The sequence below is a fragment of the Arachis hypogaea genome, chromosome 11 (genome assembly GCF_003086295.3).
Source record: "Arachis hypogaea cultivar Tifrunner chromosome 11, arahy.Tifrunner.gnm2.J5K5, whole genome shotgun sequence".
Taxonomy (NCBI): Eukaryota; Viridiplantae; Streptophyta; class Magnoliopsida; order Fabales; family Fabaceae; genus Arachis; species Arachis hypogaea.
In genome coordinates this window covers 16,531,158-16,549,048 of record NC_092046.1, presented here as the reverse complement: position 1 = coordinate 16,549,048, position 17,891 = coordinate 16,531,158, and the positions used below count along the sequence as shown (strand labels likewise).

Below are 17,891 nucleotides of genomic sequence, written 5' to 3'. Positions count from 1 at the left end.
TTGGAATGATCAATATACGTCAGGTTGATGTTTGGAAAGTTAAAACTCTGGAGTTGATATGAGATCTGTAACACCTCATATTTTTTAAAATTAAATAATTAGCTATTTATAAATAATTATATTATATTGAGATATAATTTTTAAAAAATTATTTTTAATAAAAATAATTAAATAAAATTTTATAATTGTTAAAGTTTAATTTGATTTAATTATTACTTATTTTATTAAAATTTAAATTATTTATCAAAAATATTTTAATTAGATAAAAATTAAATTTATTATTATTATTATTATAATAATAGATTTTTTTTTTGTTATCTTCCTTGGCCGAGGGTCAATACATATCCATTATATATATACACATAGTTAGGAAAGAAAGCAAGCCAAAACGTGGCTTATGTATATATATATATATAACTTACTTATGCTTCACCATTTCATTATCCACCGAATGGATTCAAGAAAGAAAGAAAGGCCGAGAGAGGGGGCAAAGAAACCGTGACCCCACCAAGAATTTTCGAATTCAATTTCTTGAGATCCATTAGTTTTAATAAAAAATCTAATTCGATAAAAATGTTTGTATCTTTTTTTTCTACATGTTGACGTGATTTTTATTTGATGAAAATTGACGGTGACGTAGCTCTTCTTATTCTTGAGTTCGGACAATTGAAGTTTTCGGAGGCACAAATGATTTTTGACATTTTTTTTTAGCAGCTCGGTCAGAAAGTTTCTCCAAAACTCCCGTTGTTTTGATTTCGTGCGGAGCTACAGGAGCATAGAAGATAGAGTTTACGAGTTAAGTTCTTAGATTTTATTTCCCCTTTATCGTTTATTGTTTTGGTTTATAGAGGGGTAGGATTTGTTTTTTTTTTTTCCAGAATATTGGAATAAGTCTATGTATATAATACTGTGTGAATATATATCTTTGTGATTAAATGGTTTGAAGTATAGACTCTTCGCTTTCTTGGTTAAAACTTTGGTTCGTATTCGCGAAGTCTCAATATTAAATAAAGATAGTATATAATAAAAGGGTTTAGAGGTAAGTAACGTCTGGACTTTTAGTACGATCATGAGGTGCTAAAAGTTAGGGTGTTACAAGATCAATGTGCGGACGTTAAGCGTGTCGTTTTAGTTCCATGCCTGTTTTATAATCTTTCACCACCTTGTTTTATCATCGCATGTTTGAACCATATCATCTTTAGCTTGCCTTGTAAATTCAGTTTTGCAATCGTACTTTCACCCTTATACCTGCATGCCATATGAACCTCTCTTATTTTGTAGCAAGTTTCGAGGACGAAAATTTTTATAAGTGCGGTAGGATGTAAGACCCCAGATTTTGAAAATTAAATTATTTATGATTTATTTTATTTATTCGAGAACTTATTTTCAGAGATTTTTATATTAATTGAGTACTTTCTTATTATTGATTTAAAATTTTAGTGATTGAAAAATAATGAGAGTTTTATCTGCTTTAATTTGAATAACTAGATTTTGAATTTTATTTTATGATTTAAAAAAATTAATTTAATTATCTCTAGTTATTGAATTAGAGTATTTATTTGAAAATTAATTTGTAAATTGATAATTAATACAGTACTTTTATAAATATTAGTATTGAATTAAAATTAATTTTTAATTTACTCTACTACCCCTAAATTTTATTAAAATTACCTTAACTACCCTAATCCTAACCCTAATTTCAAAAAACACACAAAATCATAATTTTTCTACCCTATTTCTCCTAACATTCACTCCACCGCCACACCCCTCTTTTCCCAAAAACACCACAATACTCAGTTTCAGTAAACCAAGGAGGGAGAGAGAGGGAGAGAGAGAGAGAGAGAGAGGGAGGGAGGGAGGGAGGGAGGAGCGTTGCCGGAGAGGGCCTAGCACTGTTGCCGCCACTGTTCATCGCGCCTTGCTGCGCCGTTGCCACCGTCCGTCGCGCTGCCACCGTCACGCCATCTCGCCGTTCATGCCTGCCAACGTCCAGGGAGCCAGGAGTCCGCGTCGTCGTCACGGCGAAGAGGGAGAAGACGCGAGCTAGAGGAGCTGTGCTAGTCACCGCCATTGTCACCTTTGGGGAAGTCGTCGCCATGCACGCCGTCGCCGGAGGAGTAGAACGCGACAGAAGGAAGGAAGCTCGCGCCACCGTTACCGATCTGCATGTGCTGTCGCCGTTGAGCTGCTCCACTGCCGCTGCTTGCCGTTCTGACTTGCTGCATCGCCGCTGCCGCTGTGGTGGTTGCCTCTGCCTTCGGTATAAGCACCTCTGCCGGAGCCCAGTCGCCGTTCTACTCTCCAAAAGTCATCACCAGAGCTGCCGCTGCTCTGCTCTCGATTTCTTTAGTGTAGTAAGTTGTTTTCCTTCGAAACCCTTATAGTCGCTGTTTAGTTATATGTTACTGAGGATTTTGCGGCATTATTTACCATAAGGTTGAGTGTTGGTGCTTGCATGTCATGTTTGAAGTCGCTGTTGTTGCTTCGAAAATGGTCAGGCACTGTGGCTGTTGTAGGACGCAAGGAAAAGGGGTTTTAACGCGTTTGGATTTTGTGAGTTTTGACGAGTTGAGGTAGGGGCAATTTCTTAATCTTAATTTACTACTAAGAATTGCTTTAAGTCGATATTAATATGAAAAATATATTTTTATGATTTCACAAGTTTTATGAATTGAACTGAGTTTCCTGAAATGAATGTAAATGCTAATTTGGATGGTTTATTGATTGACTGAAGATGCTTATTTGGGTTTTGTATTTGGTTTAAGGTTATTATGATGATGACTGAATTGTGACTATTTCTAATTACTGAGTTGGAAAGTTGGTTTGATTAAATACTATGTAAAATTGTTTTCTTGGTTTGGAGTTAATTAGATATTAAAAATGAATCGGCATTTGAAACGATTTGGGATATTAGGAATGGAGTTTGTTGATTTATTGGAAATGATTTTTAACATTGGGAATTGGTTTGAATTATTGGTCATAAATTGAGTTTTGAAGATGATTTCTGATATTGGAATGAGTTTGAGTTATTGGAAATGGTTGAAAAGGTTGAGAAATGTTTTAGTTGGAACCCTTGAAGCGTGACAAAAGTCCCAATTTTAGAGAAAATGCTGCCAAAATTTTTATAAAACTCTAAAACTTTGTTTAAAGCGTTATTTAAAAGCAAATTTGATTTAAGAATATTATTTATTTTTGATTTATTACAAAAAGAGTCTTGATTTTAATTCTATTTATTAAGAAAAATATAATGTTTTAAATTCAATCTTTTAGAGGAGAGATTTTGTTTTAAGTTATGATTTGAGTTCGATTTGTTAAGAAGAAGAAAGAAGGGGAAAAGAGAACACGGCACGTGTGATTTATGAAATGATTAAAAGGTCACGAGAGGGTGACGGAAAGTAAATAGTTAAGGTGCTGATGTGAGAATGTAAATCCGTGGGCTTTATGTGTGAATGATTGTGCGAGGATACCCGTGTATATGGAATGGCTTCCAGGAGAAAGGGCCACATGCTTCAGCTGGAGAATCAGCGCCTGCAAGTACTTGCAGAGGTCATGTTCGGCATATTTCATCTGGAGAATCAGTGCCTGCAAAGGTTTGAAACCTTGCAGAGGTTATGCCACTAGAATGCCTTATCTGATTTTCGAGTCGGATTGCGTCGGGTGCGGGTCGAAACCGACAAATAAGCTCATTACCTGCGTTTGGGATAGACATGCATCATGTTGCATTTGTGTGCTTAAGTGTTTTTATTTGCTTATTTGATTAAATATGTTTAACTGGTAACTGTGATACTTGCTGTAACTGTTCTGTATATGTGTTAGCCTTGGATTTGTTTGTGTTTGTGTTTGATTATGTTGATATAGAGTTTTGATGGTGAATTGTTTTAATTTGGGTCAGAGGCCGAGATTTGATTATGTTTGGGCCGAGGCCATGATTGACTAGATTAGTGATAAGTTTTGGTTAAAATGTTATTTTACATGAAAATTTTGTAAGAGAAATACGAATTTTAGATTTAAATAATAAGTTGATAATCACTATGTTTTGAAAATAGTTTTAATTACAATATCTTCTTACGACAATTCTTAAAAATCCTCTACTAAGAACCCTTTTGAGGATGATGTTCTCACCCCATACAGACTTCTTTTTTTTAGGAAACGGACGAAGAAGCTTATGAAGAGTTTTTTTTTTGTTTAACTTATGCGATATGGATGTATTAGTTTAGTTATTATTATTCTTCTCTCGCCATTAATATTAGGGGTAAGTACTGTTTTGGTCCCTAAAGTTTAGGGTCAGAATCGAAATCGTCCCTCTTCTAATTTTGGATTTAAAATCATCCTTAATGTTTTTTTTTGTATTAAAATCGTCCTTTTTATTAAAATTTTTAATTTAATTCCTAAACTACCCCTATTCCTATTTTAATAATAAAATTTATAAAATTAAAAAACAAATAAAACGCGTGTTTGGGGAAGGGGGGAAGAAAACGCGTGGGTGGGGGGGATTTACGAAGGTGCAGGGGCAGGGGAGGGGGGAGGAAGGGGGATGGCGCCGGGGAGGGAGCAGCTCGCTGCTGCTCGCGTTGCTGCCGTCAGACCCTGTCGCCGCCGTTCATGCTTCAATCGCCGCCACCATCGCGCCGTTTGCGTTGTGCCATCGTGAGCAGAACCACGAAGAGAGATGGATCGCGAGTGAGGGGGTCACGGGCTTGGAGCCGCCGCGCCTTCATCACCACCGCGTCCTTGCCGTGCTGCTGCCGTCGTCCTCACCACGCTACCGGGGGGTGGAGAGAGAAAGAAGGGGGGGGGGGGGAGAAACAGGGAGGTCGCTGCCGTGACCTCCTCGTCATCGTCGGCTTTCGCTCCGCTGCTGGTCGCCGCCTCACCGCTGCTGCTCGCCGCCTCTGCTTCTTGCTTCAATTTCTATTTCTGCTTCGTCTTCTGCTTCTTCTGCTTCTTGATTTGTTGAATCATTGTTAGTTTTGAGTTGTTGGTTTTCTTGATTTCTGAATTTCTCGATTTGCTGTTGATGGAAGAAGTTTGTTAATTGATTTCTGAATTATTGTTGCTGATTTGTGGAATATTATTGTTGCTTTATGTTTCTGATTTGTTGATTTTCTGTTTCTGCTTCTCTGTGTGGAAGTGGAGGTGGAGGTGGAGGTGGAGGTGGGGAAAGGGCAGACGGGGAGGGGGAGGGGACGGGTGGGGACGCTGGGTGGGGGAAGGGGAGGCAGTAAGGGGGAAGGGAGGGGACGCGGGGTGGGGGTGGGGTCGGGGTAGGGGGAAGGGGAGGGGGAAGGGGAAAGGGGGGAGGGGGACGGCGGCGGCGTTGGTGGTGGTGTTGGTGGTGGTGGAGTGGCAGTGGGTGTTGGTGGTGGAGGAGGTAATTATATTGGTAGTGGTGAGGGTATTTTTGTCCAAAAAAATTAAAAGGACGATTTTAATACGAAAAAAAAACGTTAAGGACGATTTTAATACCAAAATTAGAAGAGGGACGAAATCGATTCTGGCGCTAAAATTTAGAGACCAAAATCGTACTTACCCCTTAATATTATAATTTTTGTAAGAGGGATAGGAGTTGTATGATTTGTATGTATAAGTTATTTGAGTAAGAAGTTTTGTTTACGTATATGCTTGTTTGTTTTTTTTTTGTAAAAGTATTTTTCCGATTTTTCAAATAAAATAGCGACACGGTTTCGAGTCAAAGGCTCATATTTTATTATTAAATACATGAAGTCGTCGTAATACCTATTGCTATCAAAGTGGCGCAACCGAAAGCGTGACATTCTGATAGTGAGGGTGTTACAGCAAAAAAGAAGATCACATAAAAAAACAAATCGCAAAAGGAAGTTTTTATATTTGTGCTTCATTGAAAATTGTTGAAGAAATCTTCTGGGTTACAAACACCAATCCGGAGAAATGAAGACAATAAGGATAACGGTGCTCTGCTGTGAATCAACGCTCAAGAATTTGATTTGATGCACAAAGCAATAATACACGGTTCACATTCAAGAGGCAAGATGAAAAAGATTGAAAGAAAAGATTGAAGGTACGGTTGCATGTTTGATTCAGTCACTGCTTCTACCCTCTGTCTCTTCTATCACATCGCTGGTGTGTCTGATTTTTGGGAGAAGAAGACCAACAAGTGCTGAAGCAAGGTTTCAAGTCTTGCAAGCTTCACTCCTCTAATAAATGGGTGAACGGCCAAGGATTGAAATAAGGAGTGAGAGCATAACATTTGGGTTCGCATAGCTCACTGAGCTGTTTATTCTTCTCCTTCATGGTTTTCATTGAGTATCTCTCTTTCTTAGTTATGGCGTTCTGTGTTTCAATGGTACAAGGCAAAATGGTGATGTTAGCAAAAAAGGCTATTGAGTGGTATCAAGTAGAAAGTTAATCTTGGAGAAAAAGCTATAGTTATCTTATAAATTTTTTGTTAGTTTTTCTGGTTTGTTGTCATAATCCTAAGGGGATTCTCTTGTAAGTTGAGTTAGCACTTTACTGTTGAAAAGTTAAGGTGAGTTCCTTGTCAAGTCTAATTTGGGTTAGAAATTGGATTTGTCCCAGATAAGATTGGTTAGAATCCTACGGAGAATGGTGAATGTAGTTCTGTTGAAAGATAGTGAAATTCCATCACTGTTGTGATGAGACTGGATGTAGACTACATTGCAATGAGTAACTGAACTAGAATACAACTGTGTGTTATTATCATTCTCTTATCTGTTTCTGGTTCTGCATTAAAGGAGACAAATATGAAGTATCTCCTAACTATACTATTCAGTAACACTTCTTCATAATACACTTTACTAGTTACTCAATTTTGGCTTCTACCGCGATAATAGACAAACACAGAGTCTCTCCTGTTTTCTACTCAAATAACTCAAGTGAACTCCAGGTTTTAAGCAAAATTAAAAGGGGCCAAGATGCAACCCCTTTTTTTTAGACATTAATAACTATTAAGACCTACTTAACATTATGAAAAAGTAATACTTTGAATTTTTTTGTATAGACAACTAAAATGTTAGATAAGTTTAGACAATTTAAAAAAAAAAGAGTAAATGATGTTAAAAATTACATATTAATTCGTAAGATTTTTTATAAATTTTTTCATAGTATTAATATTTATATAATTTAATAAAATTGATTAACATTTGAGGTTAACCATAATAAATTCTCAAATTTAAATTTTTATAAATAAAATTTTATTTTATTCTTTTGAAAGTAAAGTATCCAATAAAAAGAATTTATAGTATCATTATTGGTGTTGAAATAATAAAAATAAAAATATATATTAGTTATATTTATTGAATCAATCAAATTTATAAAGTTAAATATTCATAATATGTAGGTTAAAGTAACAAATAATATATTCATATATAAAGTAAAACAAAGTTATCATTAAAGTTGAAATATGCAAATAAAAAAAATTATAACTTGCAAGATTTTTTTTAAATTTGTTACATAAATCCCAAAAATTAAGTATTTATATAGTTTAAATTATATTATATTAAATTATAAGATATTTAGACATCTAATTAAACGAATTACTCGATATCATTAATTAATTATAATTAATTTAATTTAATAATTTAAAAAAATTTTAAAAATACTTTTAACAATATGCCGTGTAAACTCCATCTATCATCAAGTCTAAAAATATTATTTTCATATGAAATAATAAATATTGATACCCAACTATATGGCTCCATCAAAATTTAATACATTATTTAATGGTGAATGCTACTCTATCTTCTCTAAAATAATATGTAAATTACTGTTTTTGATGCGTCACATTCTAATTCGATGTTTATTTTAATACATTTGTTATATATTTATTAAAATATTAATTTAAAAATTTTCTTATATTAACTAAATTCTAAACTAGCTAAAATATTGATGTGACAAATTAAAAATAAAAACATAAATTAGTGTCATCGTAAAAATTTTTAATTTGAAAAGTTTATCGTGTCAAATAGATCTTTAAATTTAAAATTTATTCTATATAATTTGGTTTCGAATTATATAAAAAAAAGGAAGAAATTAAAACATTTTATATCTTGTTTTTTAAAAATTAATATAGCTAGTTTGCAATTATTTTTTATAAAGATCTAAATTTTTATTTAATTTTTGTTAGAAATTAAAGATTTTGTGTGAAAAATAAAAGAGTAATATATAACATTATTTTTCAAATATTTTGTTAAATTTTCAACAAATTTTAATGACCCAAAATCAATTTTTTATTTTTTATTTTATTAGATAAATCAGTCGTCCAACAAATTTACTAAAAATTTAAAATAAATAAATACCCATTAAAATATAACACATGAAAAGATAATTTACATGTTATTTTAGAGAGAATAGGATAGCATTTACGTTATTTAATATATCTACACTATATTATATGAAAATTTCAATTTAACCAATTTATAATTATAATTTAAGTTTTTTAAATTATTTTAATAATAAAGTGATAATTAGAACCTCAAAAATTATTACGTTAGACTAATTAATCCTTTAAAAAATTAAAGTACCAATTAGGTCTTCTACGATAATAAACCGTGGACATATATATCCTTCCGTGAATAGATATTACAAAGCGAAACGAAATTGTCTATGTATTTTGCTATTTATAATGGTGTGTATTTTATTACTGTCATATGAGTATTGAAACGATCTAATTTTATACAGTAAAATATTTATTATTTTTTAAATTTTAAAATATAATTTTTATCAACAAATTTCTATTTATTCGAGATCTTATTAAATTAAGTGAAATTTCATTCCAATAGTTGTTATTTTGATGACGAACTTTCATAAATAAACATATCACATTAATTAACAATACTATAAATAAAATTATAGTTACATTTTATGTGATAAATTGATTGAAGGATATCACATGTCCACTATTTATAATGATGAAGGACCGTTTAATACTTTTGTATTTACAATGGTGAAGGAATTAGTTTGACATCAAAATCTATTGAGACGTAATTAAGGGTGGCAAAACGGGCCAGTCCGTCTCAACCCGCCCTGCCTAAGTCCGCCAACTAAAATGGGTTCAAAATGCTAGCCCGCCCTGCTTTATGGCGGATTGGCGGGTTGGCGGGCTAGCCCGCTTCTTTTTTTTTTTGAAAAAAAAATTCATTAAAATTAACCAAAAAATAATAATTAAAAAATCAAATACAAATAAAAAATAGTCAAATTATAATATAATTTTTTTACTATTTTTTTAATTTTTAACTTTAATAAAATTGTTCAAAATAATATTTGTCAATAGAATCATTTTTATTTTAAAAAATAAATAACATAATTTGCGCATATATACGAAATTGTAAAATAAAATAAATAAAGTTAATAACTAAAAAAAATAAAAACAAAAAATAAAAAAAGTGTTTAAAAATTTTATAATTATTAATTTTATAATAGTAATCATTCTTTTATTTAATAAAAAAAAGGAAAGGCCCGGCGGACCGGTCCACCCCGCCCCGCCAAAATCCGTCAATTTGACGGTGCAGGTTTGACAGATTTTTCTAATTTGGTGGACTCCAAATCCTAACTCGACCCGTTTTTTTTAACGAGTTTAGCGGATCGACCCAACGGGCTCGACCCGTTTTGCCACCTAGACGTAATGCTCATTTTACTGTTATTTGAATGTAGTCCAAATTCTACTTAAATCAAGTATTGATCAATCCGTTTCTTTGAATAAAATTATTCGAATATATTAAAAAAATTAATAATCTTCGCTCATCAAAATTCTTCCTCTTTTACTTTCACATACATTAAAGAGAATTACTTTGCCTTAATCTCTTCCAAAATTCAAACTCTTATATGTTTAACCAGAAAAATAGTTAGTTTGTGTTATAATAATAATTTAACGTTCTAATTTTGCCGAAGTATTTAAATTCATAAGATATATTCCTGCTCAATGTACAACTCATTTGTTATTTTGAAATAATAGTTTATTGTTTGAAAATTTTTTAATTTGAACATTTTATTATTTTTATAGTTGGGCATAATAAAAAACTATAAATATTTTCCCTACATAATAAATTAATTAATTGAAATTAATTAAGCAAGTGTTATTAAAATCTAAAATTGTCCGAATAATTACATTATTATTTGATCCGTTACCACCAAAATCGGTCTAACCCAGCAAAGTTTGGAATCGAAAACTGCTAAAAGATATAACTCCCGAAAATCTCTCCAACCAAACAATTAGAGCCTCAAATATCGGAGCACTAACAAAAGACTCCGTCAAACTAGCAACAAGGATATGCATAACTACTTCAGAATAACTCAATATATACTAGTAACTTACTAAGCTACAGGTACGCAATTCATTCTATTCTACTTTAAATACACTCACACTCTTACTTACTTGAGCGTTTGAGTCCCTTTGCAGGTGCCCAACACCGCCGCCCTAATAAAGAGACGACATTCCTCATCCCCACTCCAAGGAAAGCAAGTTCGAGCACCAACAGCACGAGCTATACCTCGGAGACTTCTTTCATACAGGAATATTTGGCGCCCACCGTGGGGCCTGAGATTTTCTAACCCCACATCTCTTTATAGATTTTCTGTGCTTTCTTCTTTTTTTTTCCCTGGCAGGTCACGACATATGGCGGATGCTCACAGCAACGCCCCTTCAAACCACAACTCGGCTGAACTACTGGCCATCAACGAATCTCTCAGAGCGGAGAATCTGAAAATGGCCGAGCTCTTACGTCAAAAGCAAAACAGTCAAAGTAAAGGAAGAGAGCACAAGAATGCTGAAAACAAGGATGACAATGACGAGCACACGTCAGAGGCAAAGCACACCATACACACTTCCCCAATAACTGTAACCAAAAGAACTAATCCCTTCACAAAGGAGGTCATGGGCTTTCAGATGCCCAAAAACTTCACCCTTCCAATGACCCTGAAACCCTATGTAGGAATAGGAGACCCAAACATCCATGTCACCAAAGTCTATACCATGATGTTCATGAACAAAGAGTCTGACCCAATCCTATGCCATACTTTCCCAACTTTCTTAGATGGAGCCGCCCTGATTTGGTTCTCCAATCTCCCTGAAGGCTCCATTTCTAATTTCAATGAACTAGTCGACCAATTCGTCAACCACTTCGCTGCATCCAAGATATACGTACACAATTCTAACTACCTGAGCACTATTAAGCAAGGGCCGAATGAAAGTCTAAATGACTACATGACCAGATTCGCTGAAGCAACCAACGAAATACCCAACCTGAACCCAGAAGTCTACCTCTACACCCTGAAAAGTGGCCTCTGCCCTAGAAAATTCCAAGAAACCATAGTCATAACAAAACCAAAAACCCTAGCCGAATTCCGAAAAAAAGTGACAACCCAGATCGAGATAGAAGAATTCTGAGCACTGTGAAAGGCAGAAAAGCCCACCTCGAACAGAGAGGACGAGAGGTGAAGCAAGTATTCAAACAGGAAGACAGACCAAAGGTCGTTCAGACTCACACCCAAATTTGATAGCTACATTCCCCTTAATACCAAAAGAGAAGACATTATCAAAGACATCTTGCATTCAAAACTCATCAAGCCTCCGAACAGGGCTGGCACATACCAAGACTAGTGATATGTAGACAAATCCAAATACTGCACTTTCCATTAGAAGTGCGGACATACCACAGATGATTGTGTAATAACAAAAGATCTCCTCGAAAAGCTAGCCCGCCAAGGCCTACTGGACAAATATATCGAAAGCTGAGGACGAAAGCGAAACACAGAAGACCTCGGCCAACATCCCAAAACGACTGACAATCCGCGAGTTAAAGGGAAAAGGTAGACGGTTATATTAATCCACCTCACAGAATAATAAATTATATTTCTGGTGATTTTGCAGGAGGAGGATGTACAAACTCGGCCAGAAAGAGATCCTACCGAGCTATGATGATCATGACGGCATCAACCTCGTTTCAACCTATCAACCCAGAAAAACCAGGGATATCATTTCTCCCCAACGACTATAAGGCAATTGACCGCAATCTCGACGACCCTGTTGTTATCTCTGCACAGGTTGGAGAGTCATTGGTCAAGAAAATACTGATGGATCCGGGGAGTAGCGTAGACGTACTATTCTACTCAACGTTTCAGAAGATGAAGCTAAATGAAAAAGCCCTACAACCATCATCCGAAGAACTGGTAGGTTTCTCAAGTGAGCGAGTTTCTATCCGAGGATATATCTGGTTATAGACCACACTCGGAAACTATCTTGACTGTAAAACCATTGATATACAATACCTAGTAGTTGATTGCAAACGTCTTTACAACATAATTCGAGGCAGACCCTCTTTTAATGCATTCAATGCTATTATTTTCACTGTGCATTTGTGTGTCAAGTTTTTCTCGCAGGATAACAAAGTCGTAACAATCCATGGAGACCAAAAAGAAGCCAGGCAGTGCTACAATGCCAGCTTGAAAAACGAATACTCAAGATGACCCGAGCAATATTATGTCTAGGCAGTATACAACTCAGAACAATTACCCCCGTTGGCTGACTTAGACCCTCGGACTAATCACCAAGAACGACCGATGCCAACAGACGACCTCACAAAGGTCCAACTAACAGCAGAGGAGAGCAAATATACATACCTCGGTAATGCACTGAAAAACGAAGAACGAGAACAATTGACCGAGCTATTGAGGTGAAACGTTGATTTATTCGCGTGGACCCCGGCTGACATGTCAGGGATAGATCCCAACGTAATTTATCATAAATTGGTAATCAATCCATCTATCCGACCTATAGTTCAGAAGAAAAGACACCTCGGCATAGATAAAAAGGTAGCTTCCTTAGAAGAAACCAAAAAACTCCTCAACGCCGGGTTCATAAGATTAGCTGGTTAGCCAACGTGGTAATGGTAAGAAAAAACAACGGTAAGTGGAGGATGTGTGTGGACTACATAGACCTTAATAAGGCCTGTCCAAAGGACGCATACCCCTCCCATGCATTGATAAACTTGTTGACAGATCCTTCGATTTCCAATGTTTAAGTTTTATGGATGCCTATTCTGGTTACAACCAAATACTAATGTATTCGGCTGACCAAGATAAGACTGCTTTTATCACTGACAATGGTAATTTCTGTTATAAGGTCATGTCCTTCGGGCTCAAAAATGCAGGTGCAACATATCAAAGGATGATGGACAAAATCTTTTCAAATCAAATTGACCAAAACATAGAAGTTTATGTTGACGACATGGTGGCAAAGACACTACATGCTGCAAATTACATAGATGATTTGAAAGAGATCTTCCAACAACTCTGCACATACAACATGAAACTCAATCCTGAAAAATGCACTTTTGGAGTGCAAGGAGGAAAATTTCTCGGCTTCATGCTCACCTGCCGAGGTATTAAAGCCAAACCTGAAAAATGTCAAGCAATCTTAAACATGAGAAGCCCCAACACGGTCAAGGAGGTCCAACAACTAACTGGTCGGCTAGCAGCACTGGCCAGATTTCTACCTCGTATAGCACATCGATCACATCTCTTCTTCAGGACACTGAGAAAACAAGCAAGATTTGAGTGGACCAAGGAGTGTGAGGAAGCATTCACTGAGCTTAAGACAATACTATCAGAACCACCCATACTACAAACACCAGAGCTTGGTAATCCGTTATATCTATACTTATCTGTCACTACCCATACTATCAGTTCTATCTTGGTAACAGAAACAGGAAAATGACAACACCCAGTATACTTTGTCAGCAAATCCCTCCAACACGCCGATGTCAGATATCCAAAACTAGAAAAGCTCCCCCTGGACTTAGTAACAACGGCCAGGCGTTTGCGACACTACTTCTAGAGTCATACCATCATTGTCAGAACAGAACAACCCCTTCGGCAAATCCTGACAAAGCCCGAGCTGGCTGGAAGACTAACTAAATTGTCGATTGAGCTATCTGAGTACGATATCCAGTACCAAAGCCGAGGAGCAATAAAATCTCAAGTGCTGACCGATTTCATTGCAGAACTCACCTCAGAAGAATCTAATCCCACATAGAAAACATGGACACTATACGTTGATGGAGCCTCAAACAACAAAGGCTCAAGAGCAGAAGTCCTGCTTGAGGACGAACACGACACAGCTTTAGAACAGTCCTTGCAAATTCACCTTCCATGCAAGCAACAATCAAGCAGAATATGAAGCACTCATAACAGGACTGAAGCTGGGCCACACAATAGGCATAACACAACTGCACGTCAAATGTGACTCCCTACTTGTGGTACAGCAGGTAACAGGTAACTTCCAGGAAGAAGACTGGCGACGACCTTTCATACACTATTTACAAACAGTTTATATACCCGATAGCGTCCAAAACAAAAGAAAATTCAAAAGAAGAGCCAGTTTTTACACACTACTCGGCACCGAACTATACAAGCGAGGTTTTACAAGACCTCTTCTAAAATGCCTGAACACGGCAGAAGCTAAATTAGCAATGAATGAAGTTCACAAAGGCGCTTGTGTAACGCACATAGGAGGACAAAGCTTAGCTTCCAAGATCCTCCGAGCAGGTTACTACTGGCCAACATTGCAACAAGACTGCATGTATAAGGTTAAACATTGTGACCACTGCCAACGTCATGCACCAGTCATTCACAATCCAGTCGAGCAGTTACACTCGTCCGAGGTAAGCTGGCCATTCAATAAGTGGGGGCTGGACATCCTTGGACCTTTCCTACCCGCACCAGGCCAGGTTAAATTTTTAATAATTGCTGTTGACTATTTTACAAAATGGATAGAAGCAATACCATTGGCAAAAATAACTTCCGAAAAAAGATCTCTTTTGTATGGAAAAACATACTCTGCCGATTTGGTATTCCTTAATCCATTATAACTGATAATGGTAGACAATTCATGGACAAAAAATTCACAACATTCTTACAAAACTTCAACATAGTTCAACAATTCTCATCTGTAGAACATCTACAAACTAACGGCTTAGCTGAGGCTGCCAATAAGATTATTCTATAGGGACTCAGGAAGAAACTCGAAGACTCCAAAGGAGAATGGGGCTATAACACAACAGAACAATCATCAACAAAAGAAACTCCTTTCAGGATGGTATACGGATGTGATGCCATGCTACCAATTGAAGTCTCACTACAATCTCCCAGGACCGAGAACATCAACGAAGACGACAACATTCAAAACAGAAGAACCAAGCTTGACCTCGTCGAAGAGGACCGAAACAAATCAACACTGCAACAACTCGCTACAAAGCGAGCTATAGCTCGGAAATATAACAAGAACCTCAAACCAAGGACATCCTCAGAGGACAACCTCGTTCTCAGAAAAATAGAAAATGTACGAAAACCAACAGGACATGACAAGCTAAGCACCAACTGGGAAGGACCGTTCCGAATATACAAAGTCATCGGTAAGGGAGCATACAAAATTCAAACACTTGATGGAACTATCCTACCAAACAATTGGAATATTTCTTCTTTAAAGATGTATTACATTTAGTCTATAAGTCGGACATAGTGATGCACTCTTTTTCCTACTACCAGATTTTATCCCTAAGGAGGGTTTTGTTGGAAAGGTTTTAATGAGGCACACCACCCTACACCTTTACAATTCAACCAATGTGACAAATATAAGTTATATCATATATCTTTTTCCTATCTTACTCAGCCGAGTACCCCAACAAACATGACTATCTCGCGAAAAGGAAATCAAACAAACCAATATACGAAGAGCAATTTTTTCGAACTACTGCACAAGCACAAAAAGCGTGCAAATCAACTATTACAAAACCAAATATCTATCCATTACAACCAAAGGCCAACAATATTAAAGTTCAAACAAAAAGCACATAAAAACAAAATACAAAACTCAGGAAGCATTTGGGTTTTCACCTTCACCCTCTTCTCCATCCTCTTCATCATCCACCAACTCACTGCCAACAACATCCTTGATCAGATCCATACGCGACAGATCTGCCTCAGGAGCTAACAACCTCGCCTGCTCAGCAGCTCTATCAAAACCAACAGCAAACATCTCGAGGCCATGATCCTCCTTTTCAACCTCGAGCTGTTTCTTTTCAGCACCAAGTACAACCAATCTTGCCTCCAAAGCAGTCTTCTCTTCTTCAAATTTTTTTCCAACATTCTCGGCGGCTGTTAACTTTCCTTGTAAAGAGTCCACTAAATCTAGAGCAGTGTGAAGTTTATTCCCCTTATCCAAGTTATCCTTCATCAGCTGGTCCACAGCAGCTTTGTCAAAAACATCCCTAGCATGCTTTAGCTCTTGAGTTCGGCCGATAGACATCAGCTGAGCTCCCATTACCTACAACAACAATGACAAATCAAATAAACAAACAAAAATCAAAGTGAGCAAAACCATCAAAACAAAAACATTACTTACCTACAGATATTGACAGATGCCAACATCCCCAACATCATGAACAAGCTTGACATCGGCAGGACTCTGACAGTACTCGTCAACCACTATGGTTAACGGGAAGTGTTCACTCCACAGTGAGGTCAAGTCCTCATCCCCCCTATAGCCATGAAGCGTTCTTTGGTTTTCAGTGAATCTCTTCACCACCTCCAGATCAATATCCCTTCCACCGAGCCTATCCTCGGCTAAGTTCACAGGTCTCTCTTTTTTCCCATCACCTCTTTTTTGTTCAAAGATAACCTTCTTAGCAGGCAACGACTGGTCAACCTTAGCACCTTTTTCTGCCATAATGTGACTACTTGAACCATGTCTCTCGATATTTTTGGTCCGAAAATATGCTCGCAGGCTACTTGAAGTCACCTTAGGAGCCTTCTCAACTACAAACAAAACCCAAACAGAAGTTACACACCATAACAATCACATATATACAATATGCATACAAATATTACCTATGTATCCTGCCAATGCATCTTTATCTGTTTTCAACTCAAGAAGTTCCACGACAGACAACAAATCAGACGAAGATATATGATTAACTAAATTCCACAATCATCTCAATCCTATACTCTGTTCCATCCATACCTAATATCTTCCTAGGTCTTGGGACCCAAAACAAGGGAAATTTCTCTAGAAGGCAATCATCAATATACCAAGGAAACTCGTCCTCGGCGACACTAATCTTCAAAAACATAGACTTAAAACCCTTGTAAGAAGACCTATACAAGCTAAAAATAACGCGACCAGGGGCACTGGCCAGGTTCAACCAACATCCTCTCTTAACCCCTTTACACTGAAACAACGCGAAAAAGACTTCTAATGACGGCTTGACTTCTAGACAATCCATCAAAATTTCAAAAGCTCTAACAAATGCCCAGGAATTAGGATGTAGCTGTGACGTGCACATTTAAGCTGCATCAATACCCCACGTTCAAACTCAGAAAAAGAAAATTTCACACCCAGATCCACAAAAACACAACTATACATGAAGAAATATTCAAAACCTTCACCACGGTGATATACGCGATCAGTAGCATTACATGGCAAAAACCTAAGATCAATATCACTACCCTCTCTAACCCACGAAGATACTGAGCCTAGCTGAGATACACTCTGCTCATCATTAAACACGGAAGAGTACTCTCTAACCGACTTCGCAACCTAGGCAAAAGGATCATCAGGATTCCAAACCCAAACCTCCTCAACAATCATATCTTTCTCATCAGCAACTTCTTTTTTAACCCTACCCCTAACAGCCTTCCCTACCACAAATTTTTTCCCTTTCTCCATCTCAACAACACAGTGAAAGCAGTAAAGCAAAAAGAAACCAAGTAAGAATAACTAACCTTTCTTACTCATCTTTAGCAAACACACAGAAAATGTAAAAACCCAAATGGATATTCAAAGAGTCCAGCAAAAACCACCCACTAGCCCACAACACATACCTTCAGCAAGCTAAAACGTC

General features: G+C 36.5%; 1 protein-coding gene across 1 annotated transcript; it reads left to right on the top strand.

The window, feature by feature from the left end:
* The first annotated feature begins 14,462 nt into the window (after positions 1 to 14,462).
* LOC112721058 (uncharacterized) lies at positions 14,463 to 15,493 on the top strand. Its single transcript, XM_025772138.1, has 2 exons — positions 14,463 to 14,654; positions 14,999 to 15,493. Exons 1-2 carry the CDS (start codon positions 14,463 to 14,465, stop codon positions 15,491 to 15,493), a joined length of 687 nt encoding a protein of 228 aa, XP_025627923.1.
* Positions 15,494 to 17,891: the final 2,398 nt, after the last annotated feature.